At 38.9% G+C, this 10,677-nt stretch overlaps 1 protein-coding gene across 3 annotated transcripts; it reads left to right on the top strand.

Moving 5' to 3' along the window:
* Positions 1–891: 891 nt before the first annotated feature.
* On the top strand, positions 892–10,138 carry ythdf3 (YTH N6-methyladenosine RNA binding protein F3). Of its 3 annotated transcripts, XM_084399630.1 has the most exons (6): positions 892–980; positions 1,067–1,325; positions 1,724–1,748; positions 2,270–2,349; positions 3,149–4,798; positions 9,194–10,138. In XM_084399630.1, the coding sequence occupies exons 2-6, from the start codon at positions 1,302–1,304 to the stop codon at positions 9,215–9,217; spliced, it is 1,803 nt and encodes a 600-aa protein (XP_084255756.1). In that variant the 5' UTR covers positions 892–980; positions 1,067–1,301; the 3' UTR covers positions 9,218–10,138. The 3 variants fall into 3 exon arrangements, with proteins under 3 accessions (XP_084255756.1, XP_084255755.1, XP_084255754.1); XM_084399629.1 differs by lacking the exon at positions 9,194–10,138 and having other exon boundaries at positions 3,149–5,202; XM_084399628.1 differs by lacking the exon at positions 9,194–10,138 and having other exon boundaries at positions 918–1,325; positions 3,149–5,202.
* The last annotated feature ends 539 nt before the right edge of the window (positions 10,139–10,677 follow it).

Below are 10,677 nucleotides of genomic sequence, written 5' to 3'. Positions count from 1 at the left end.
TTTACGGTCATGTTATTTTCGTGAAATAGAATAGTGTCACCAAGCGGTAAAGAACAGTTATAGCAGAATGTTGTCTTTTCATGGGGATATTTTTATTTCTCAGTCTCACCCACCTCTGTTTGGTTATGCACCCTAAATATTAAAATGTATAGAAATGCTTTCTTAATTATTGTGTAAAATGTTTGTAATAATGAACAACATTTACAGAGTATAACTGCTTAAATTACAATTAAAAAGGGTTTTATATTATTATTTCTTACTCTGTTTTATTTTTGCTTTAACAGTTGTACAAAACATTATATTGTCATATATAGTGATCAATATATGAAGTCACGTAATGAATAAAAGGTTTTGAATGTAGTCCATTTGGAATTTCTGCATAATATTAATAATTAAAAATGTGCATTTTTTAAATTGTTATGTCCCATGGTCATTGAAATATAAAATTATATAACTTACAAGCAGTTATAAAACTATATTTTGAGAGAAATTATCTGTTAGTTGAAGTGTTTGAACTGCAAGTGTTTTTGAACTGTATACATTTTTTCCTCTGTGTACAGATTTGTTTTTATTATTGGAATAATACAATTACAAATAAGCTGGGTATATTAGGATAAACAGGAAAAAAAAGTTTTATTATTATTATTATTATTATTATTATTTTACAAATATTAACACATTTCACAGCTTTCTTTTTTTCCCAAACATAATATTGTTTTTAGGTATTGTGAAATATTCTGCCTTTAAAATGAAAAACAAAGGCTTATTTCCCCCCAAATGTGTATATCCCTATGAAAAGACATAAGTAAAATAATCATTGTGTAAAATGTAAAGATCACTTTCATACAATATCACCCAATATCACCCGCTGTAGTCTCAATTTTACCCAATAAAAGATGGGTAGTATTTTGTACTGTATGAAAAGCAGGCGCATGTCTCCTCTTTGACGTCAGCGGCGGAAGGTCAGCGCTCAAACGGAAGTGAGAGTCAGATCCCATCCGCCATTGTGGAGCAGAGCAGGGGTAATATTCTCTCCAGACGTTAACACAGTGTGTGAATGTTTCAGAATAACTAAAACACATCACACAGCCGCCAAGCTCCCCCAACCGTTTGACATTCGCCGTCACTACCGCCCGAGAGGACCGCTGCCGACCGTTTGAGACCGGGCGAGGAGATCAACGCCTGAGGAATACGCTGTGATTATAGGGCAACCCGGAGAGAGGAAAAATAACGCGAACCCGCAGCGGTGGCAGGAGAGACCGTGGACAGTCATAACAGCGATCAGTTCGGGCTCCCGGAGGATGTCTGCGACAACTGTCGATCAGGTAACGTACGCGAGACGGACGCGTTCCCATCTATAAAACTATATAAACATGATGGTGCTGCTCAGGTAACGTTAGTGGCTGTGTCTCAAACCATAGCGAGCTACCTACCTAGACAGCATTTTGGGGTTTCATTGGCGCGCTTTGAACGAATGAACGCTCCAAAACAAACGAACGCACAGGAAGGTAACGTTACTTCATTCGGTAAAAAAAGAAAGAAAGAAAGCCAACATCAATCATAGTCAAGCCGCTTCTCCACAAACTGAGAGCCCTTGATATTTGATAGCTGTTCCTGCTAGGCCAAATTATTGTGTACATGGTCTGTTCCTGATAAACTGGTGTTCACTTTTTTTTTTTCTTCTCTCTTTGTCACTGTTCACACATCTTGAACCCAAAATCAGAGACCTAAAGGACAAGGAAACAAAGGTAAGTGATGCAAACACTCGTTTTCTTCAGGAATGTCCAAAGGGACCTTAAAATGAGCCTTTCACAAACTTTGTTTCTATTTTCTATGGAACAGAATATTATCCACAGCGTTACATCCTTTTCCTTGCAATGAAAGTGCTTGTGAATGTCATTCAGCCAAAGACAGTCATATGATCATGTTGAAGATGAACTGTCCCTTTAAGGGTGTTTAGTTTACTGATGTGTTTCTCACTGTCTTGCTTGTGTGGATTTATAAATAGTCACTCCTTCCGTGAATCATATTTTATGTAGTAGACCGGTCTTAATGTTAATCTAGCTCTCTTTGTGATTCCGTAGTCCTGACAAGCAAGCAATTTACTGTATTTAATTTACTGTATTTAAGAGATTTTTAGATAATCATTTCAAAATTTAATTTACTTGTGTACAATTGCTGTCTCATTATTTCATATCAACGTCATGGTGTATTGAAGTCAAATTAACTGACACTCTGTCTTTTTTTTTTTTTATATAATTTTGTTTAGTGCAAAACGGTTCGATGCATCAGAAGGATGCTGTAAACGATGATGACTTTGACAATTATCTGAGCAGCCAGACAAATCAGGTGAGTTTCTGTCATTATGCTGTCATATTAGTTGTCTGCATTCTGAAAATATTATTAGTAATTTTTTTTCCTTCCTTTTCAGTGTTACATTACATTAAACTACAGTTTATCTTTGTACAAATGTCTAAAAAGAATCTGTAACAGATCCCTGACCTCTTTCATATTTATTTTAATTTTTTGTAGATACCTATATATTTATGTTTAGTTACAGTTCAAAAGTTTGTGGATGGGAACATTTTTTAAAAGTGATTCTGAAAGAAGTCTCATATGCTCATCAAGGTTGCATTTATTTGAACAAAAATACAATAAAAATAGTATTATTGTGAAATATTATTACAATATATTTTTATATATTTTATAATGTTATTTATTGCTGTCATGGAAAAGCTACATTTTCAGCATCATTACTCCAGTCTTCAGTGTCACATGATCCTCCAAAAACATTCTGATTTGTTGCTCAAGGAACATTTCTTATTATCTATTTTGAAATACTAGAGACTACATTTTTTGTGTGGAAACTGTGATGCATTTATTTTTTCAGGATTCTTTGAAGAATCGAAAGAAAAGCATTTATTTGAAATATAAATCTGTTGTAACATTACAAATGCATTTACTGTCACTTTCGAAATAGTTGTGCCCTTGCTGAATAAAAGTATTTGTTTCTTAAAACAACAAAAAACTTTTGAACAGTAGTGTGTTTATCACACTTTTTTCACCTATTATGTTTTTGTCACATCTTTATTTAGCCATTTGTTCGTTACATAATCATTACTGACTTATCTTTAATTACACCCTACAGAGTAATAGCTACCCACAAATGTCTGATCCCTACATGCCCAGCTATTATGCTCCCTCTATCGGATTCCCTTACTCCTTGGGAGAGGCTGCATGGTCCACCGCTGGAGACCCACCTATGCCTTACCTGACCACATATGGACAGATGAGCAATGGTGAGCATCACTTCATTCCTGACGGAGTCTTCAGCCAGCCTGGTGCTTTAGGGAACACGCCCCCTTTTCTCAGCCAACACGGATTTAACTTCTTTCCTGGAAATGCAGACTTTTCCACCTGGGGCACCAGTGGTTCTCAGGGACAGTCTACACAGAGCTCAGCGTACAGCAGCAGTTACGGATATCCCCCGAGCTCTTTGGGCCGGGCCATTGCCGACGGACAGGCTGGATTCGGCAGTGACACGCAACTTAGTAAAGTTCCAGGGCTCAGTAGTATCGATCAGGGAATGGCCGGGCTCAAGCTTGGCTCCGACATGTCGGCCGTTACGAAAACGGTCGGGTCTCCTTTAGGAGGGACACCGGGTATGAGTAGCATGGCTGCCAACAGCATGCCGCCTGTCAGCTCCTCCGCACCAAAACCCACGTCTTGGGCGGCCATCGCGAGAAAACCCGCGAAACCACAGCCCAAGCTGAAGCCAAAGCCCAACATGGGTTTGGGAAGCGGCCCAACGATCCCCCCTCCGCCGATAAAGCATAACATGAACATTGGTACCTGGGAGGACAAAGGCTCCATCACCAAACCCCCTCTTGCGCAACAGATGCTTCCCCCTCAGCCGTTGGTGCAGCAGCAACTCATGGCCCAACCTCAACCCATGATGCAGAGTCCATTGCCTCCTCAACCCCAACACCAGCAGCTCCATCTACAATCTCCTCAACACCCTCACCAGCTGCCTCCAGGTCCTCCCCACCCTCACCATCACTCGCAACCAGGTCCTCCACAGCCCCTGCACCCATCTCAGGTGCAGAATCCCCCACCCCAAAATCGCTGGGTTGCCCCTCGGAACCGAGGAACCACGTTTAACCAGAACTGCGGCATGGAGAACTTTGGCCTTGGGACGGGAGTCCCCATGAGCTCGGCACCTTCTTCCGGCGAGGTTCACCCCGTGCTGGAGAAGCTCAAAGCCCTCAACAATTACAACCCCAAAGACTTTGACTGGAACTTGAAAAACGGACGGGTCTTCATCATCAAGAGCTACTCTGAGGACGACATCCACCGCTCCATCAAGTACTCTATCTGGTGCAGCACAGAGCACGGAAACAAGCGCCTGGATGGCGCCTACCGCTCGCTCGGTGCCAAAGGTCCACTCTATCTGCTCTTTAGTGTCAATGGTAGCGGACACTTCTGCGGTGTGGCTGAGATGAAGTCCACCGTGGACTATAACGCCTATGCCGGCGTCTGGTCCCAGGATAAGTGGAAGGGCAAGTTTGAGGTAAAATGGATCTTTGTTAAGGACGTGCCCAATAACCAACTGAGGCACATTCGCTTAGAAAACAATGACAACAAGCCTGTCACCAACTCCAGGGACACTCAAGAAGTGCCCCTAGAGAAGGCAAAGCAAGTGCTTAAAATTATTGCAACTTTCAAGCATACCACCTCAATCTTTGACGATTTTGCACATTACGAAAAGCGGCAGGAGGAAGAGGAAGCAATGCGAAGGGTAAGCGCAGCTTTCTGCCACTCTTCACAATAGCAGAAGGCAAGCACTGCACCTTTAGATCTCGTAATCATTGTTATGTTTTAGTGCTGTCAGCATGTCCATCTATTTCCAAAGGTAGGTTTTTTAATAGCAACTCCTATCTAAGCCAGATTAGTCTTTGTTTCTCTTTCTACTGCCTATTTCTGAAAAACCAGACAAAACCAGAACAGTCAGTCATAATTAGAAATGAAATGTCTGATCTGTTAACTCGGTACATAATTACTGGAGGTTATGTAATATGTTGTTTGTGTTTTACTGCTCAACGTGGCTTGCTCATAACCCATTGCCCCTATATTTCAATTAACCAAACTGCTAAAGTCTCAGCGTATACTAGGTATTGTGAAATAAATGGTGTTAAAAAACAACTAAGAAGTCTCTGCCCATCTATTGAAAAAAAGGCTGGTGTCGAGCGGTGACGCCAATCAGTATCTCTGCTCAAACAGCAGGCAGATGTCCCATTAATAGATTGGACTTACATCATTTCCTGTCTAACCAACACAAATAATTGATGTCTGTGCCCATTACCTTGGCACCAGCTGCATTTTATCCTTGTATGTGAGTTATGAACACAGCATTTAGATCAGATTTCACACTATTTGGGGGGTTTATAAGGTCAGACCCTTAAGGATGAATGTCTTGCAATGGAGTCATTTAGTATAGAGCTTAAATTTGTTTGGAAGTTGTTGGAAAATGTTTGGCAATAGGTTTAAAACCTACATGACTCATTGGCATGACTTTGTGCTACTGTGGTCATGTACTCACTTCAGAGTTTTGGGAGTGACTCCCAAACATGTGATGGCTGACTTGGTAATAACAGTAGCAACATTTTACCATCACATGCCTGTAAAGGAAAAAAAATTAAAACCAGCAGTCTAACTTTTATTTGTATTTTTAGGTATTTTGACCAAAGCTACCAGAAATGTTTGAATTGTCTGGCAATTGTTAATAAACTCCCACTGGACAGAGTTCTGTGATTTATGCATGTTAACCTGCTGCTTTTATTCCTGTTAATAACCAAATAGTGAACTGACTGAATTTAGCTGCTACATGCATATGGCTTGTATGCAGAACTGCAACTCTATTGGCCTTATTACATCAGGATGTCCGTTGTATTCAGCTGATTGAGTATTTGTCACTCATACAATATATTGTGCATCTTTACGTAAGCCACTACAGGATTGTTAGTAAAGACCTTAAATGGAAAAATTGCAATCAAAATGGCTTAATCAAGGTGTCTTGCTGCACTTGGACTAATTTAGCTTCTTTTCGTGAGAGATTATCAAAACCTCATATTTAGTTTTTCTCCAAACCTAATTTTCTGTCTATTTCATTATCTTGCCAATCATGTTTAGATTGCCAAAGCCATAATAAAATCAACTATTTAAATTAAAACGGTCTCCAAGGCTTGTGGTTTAAATTGTGAAATCTAATGCATTATATATATATTATATATTTTTATTTATATAAATATATATATATATATATATATATATATATATATAGCTGTGTGAATTTTTTTTTTTTTATCATTAGAAATGTCAGCTGTTTATTTAATAAAGATTAAGTCATTAGCTCATCAATTTGACATCTGATCCACTCACCAACTGTTAATTTTATTTCCCCAAACAAAGCATTGTGTTGTAAAAGTGCTGTCTATAATATTATCAGTAGCTCCAGCTAAGAGGAGTAAAGCCTTGTAGTGGCACGTCTTCATGTTGTTTGGAGATACTAATGAGTCTAGCTGTATTCAGACATATTCAGCATGTATTCATAGTCTCCTGATTTAGCTAACATTCACATTAATTCATGTTCACTGGCAAAGCAGTGGTAAGCACATTATTGTCGTTTTTTTTTTTTTTAGCTTTTAAATGTTTTGTGCCCTCTGCCTGTTTTTGCCCAGTAAGCAAAGTAAAAGTAAATTAAACTGGCTTATGCGTTGAAATATGTTAAGTTGTTTCTCAGCTCTTCAAGATAACATGAACATTTAATGGAATTTGCCTCCTTTATACTAACACCTGTTGATGTGGTTGCAGCATCATTCAGAAGCAAGTTTTCAGTTACTTGATGACATTGTAGAAATACCCTGTTCACAAGCATATTTGTCATCCATGATTAATTTATTCTTCAATAAAATGTTCAAAAGCGGTTACTAAGTGAGTGAGTAGTATTCAGCTGTTCATATAGCAGCCATCATGTGAGGTAACCACCCCGATATAGAATAAAATGGCTTTTTATATGACAGGTCTTCCAACTCCTGTGAACATTTACTTGCTTCTTTAAGAATTGCTTTAAAGGTGCAGTAAGCGATTTCTGAGAAACACTGTTAATATTTGAAATCGACACCCAAAAGAAACACCCCTACTTTTATTATCAGCTGTGATTCAACAACAAAACAAACTGGTGTGATGCCATTTTTGAACAAAATCAGGCCAAAACAAAGCTCATTTTGTGTTCCTTTTGGAAACTCTACCATCGGTTTTGTTTCGTTTGTTTCAAACTACCATTGGTCCGTGGTGATTAAGTAATAGGTAGGTGTTTGCTGAGGCTCCGCCTTCTTTGACATGGAAATCTTCTCTGGTTCATTTCTTCTATTCAGTCCGTCGAGGTCAGATGCAAGTAAAAACATGAACACACTTGAGAGCTGCTTTGTAGTTGAAATTGAAGTAGTTCTTCTAATTGAAAGAGACACTAGCCGCGTTTCCATTACCCTTCAAATTGCGCAAATTGAAATTGCGAATTGAAAATACGCTCAATGGAAACACGTCAATTTCGCAAAAACTCCCATTTATCGCAAAAAAGTTTTTGCGCTCGCATGAGGTGGTTTTTCAGGCAATTCGAAAAAGGAATATTTCGCAAAACTGCAATGGAAACAGTTTTTGCGCATTTACAGGTCAGCTGACTTAGAAGGCGCGGTGTGTTTGGACAGAATACGAGACAGTTCTTGAGAAGAGAGAATGACAGAAATACTGGATTCTAAACCTCAAAGAAATGCCACAATCAAGACCTCGAAGCAGAAATGAGTGAGAAAAATCCAGAAACACCTCATATGTGCCGCTCACAGTATAAGGGTCATTCCTTGCCATTAATGCTTGGATAACACGCTTACGTTTCCTTCCATAAATAATAAGTTTTGTGCAAATCTTTAATGGAAACGCACCTGAAACTGATGCTTTTTTCATATTTAATACTGTAGAGCTGCTTGCTTTTAAACAATCTATTGTATAAAGTGCTGAACGTGAAAGTGCCGAATTGCAGAGCTTGTGCAAACATCCACATCACTAGGATCAGATGCTTTTCTTAGCTGCTGTTTTCTCACCGCTGTCACTTTAGTTGTTTATTTTATTTTATTATTGAGAGGAAAGCACACAGCGCATATTCATTCATTTACATATTCATCTAAAAGCCACTCTCAGCAGGATATTGGTGCCTTTACTCACGTATTGAGCACAAACAAAGCAACCTCTGAAGTCCAAAGCTTCCGTTTTCAGGCCTTCCCGCTCTCTAACGCCTTTCCAGCGCTGAAAATGATATATGCCCCCTATCGCTGATTGGCTACAATGGTGTTTTGGTGCTCGGTGGATCGGTCCAATTGTTTTTTCTCCTATTTACACAGCCAGGATTATGTACAGACACAATCCTTTAGCACACACAAAGAACAGATATCTAGTAAATATTCACTAAATTGTTTGTTTGGGTGTTGATTTCAATTTTCAAAGCGTTTCAATCGCTTACTGCACTTTTAAGGGTGAAAAGTTTTACTCTGCAAGTCAGAGAGATCTAATCTACCTAACTGTTTGGAAACCACTGTCCAGATACTCTACTGTTTTCTGTTACATGCATCAACACAGCAAGCATTTGTTGGACCTGCAGCTTTAGTAAACATACATTTTAGCTTAGAAATTTTCTCAAAATTGCTCACTTCATGACCCACAACATTCATGTTTCTTTTTTTTAATTCAATCTAATCTTTGTTAGATTTCAAAATTAAATTAATTTTGACAAAATATTATAGAATTTATATCCGCCAATTTAAATGAAAATAATTCTCAACTAATTTGAAGCGGCTTGAATTTTAATATCAGTTCATTCCTACGGTTAATTGGATTGAATTGTGATCTCAAGAACCATGAGCCAATTCACAACAAGCAGAAAAGATTCTAGAGCATCTTGCAGCGTTGAAACGATTCTATTGACTTCCTGAGCAAGTGAAATACCACAAGTGTTTTTAAAGACACTTCCGTTTTATCACCTGAGTTTACACAAACTGGCTTAGTAAAAGACAAAGATCTTCTTGATGGCTTCATGTTGCATTTAATCATCTAATTTTGTCTTTTCTCTTTTTGTATTTCTTTACAGGAGCGAAATAGAAATAAACAGTAGGTTTACAGAGATCTCCTTGGTAGAACATCAACACTAATGATGTAGTACCTTAAATATTGTGTAACCTCAGAGGAAGAACGATGTACGAACACCTAATCAAGACAGCGGACTTTTCTGAGTCAACTTCTGATGGATCTGCCCTTACGCTCAAGTCTCGCACGAAACGGATAGAAAATCACTCACGTAAACTGTATCTTAAAGCACTTTCAGACCTTCTAAAAAGCTTCTACCAGTACCCTTAACTGTCATCGGACATCTGTTTGGTATTAACTGACTAACCAGTGTAGCTGGTCCTGAGGATTTCAAATGTATTTGTAGGCTTATTGTTTAGTGTGTTTTGTTTGTTTTTGTAAATCATACAAATTTTAGCACTCTATACATTTGAGCACCCTCAGAGGAGACTAGAATTATGTATCCAAGGAAAGACAAATCTTTACTTGAATCTACGTGAAGCTGTAACAAACGTAATTGAGATGCAGAAGCTTGCGTCCCACCTCACTGAAACTCAAGTCAGAATAATCACATCCGATATTATAGACTGACTCCACAGTAGCCCTTTCACCTTTGTGTATCAGCATCTATTTCTGTGTACCAAAAGATAATTTTGCAGCTTGGTGCAAAATGACACCAGCCAATGCACATGTTTTTTTTCTTGCAATCTTGTAATTCAAAAGTGCATTTGTCTTAGGAGAAACCTGCTCAAAAATGCCATAAGTTCCTCTGAAGTCCATCATCCTCAGACGTAAACCAGGCCTGGTGTTCAGGATAGCCTCTTTAACGCTTTTTTTTTTGGACTGATCAGGATTCTGATCTGCTGCTAATCAGGATTTAGTCCGAATTGCCGAAGCTCAGCGAGAATGTGACAGTTTTCTCCTATAGGTGACTCGCTAGCTAAAATAAACATTATACATGTTTAGCGATGCCACGTTTTGAGTTTTTCATTTCAGAATGTGCTGTTTACTCCTTTAATTAACGGGCGCAAGATATCGTCCAAATTTGTATTGCATGAGAACTTTTGTTTTTTGCTGTTTGCAACTATATACTGAGCATTATTCAGAGGCCATGCAAATGAAACAATCTATTTAGGTCTTGAGTCTATTGATTGATTGAATGATAAAGTAATATTATTGTTATGGACTGACGTTACAGTCCGAATGTTTCCCCGCTGGGGTCCAGCTGCGCAGGCTGCCGGTGTCTTGAGATCACACTCCCACCATAAGACATGATCTTCTCAAACATCTGTGAGTAATGCAAAGTAATTACAGTCTCTGCCATTTCCTGTTTGTTCACTGGAAGCTGCCTTCTCCACAGGCCACTTTAGGCTGTTCTTGCTTCAGGATGATGTGGGTAAGAAGAACTGGTCCCAGTGATGAACCAGGCATCACATCTGGGTTCACGTTCTACTGTTGCGGGACGATGACACTGCTGCAAAAAGAGACACCTTCCGCGCCCCTCCTCTG

The sequence above is a fragment of the Rutilus rutilus genome (genome assembly GCF_951802725.1).
Source record: "Rutilus rutilus genome assembly, chromosome: 24".
NCBI classification, from domain to species: Eukaryota; Metazoa; Chordata; class Actinopteri; order Cypriniformes; family Leuciscidae; genus Rutilus; species Rutilus rutilus.
Note: the sequence above shows the minus strand (reverse complement) of the source record. Positions and strands in the feature narration are given on the sequence as shown.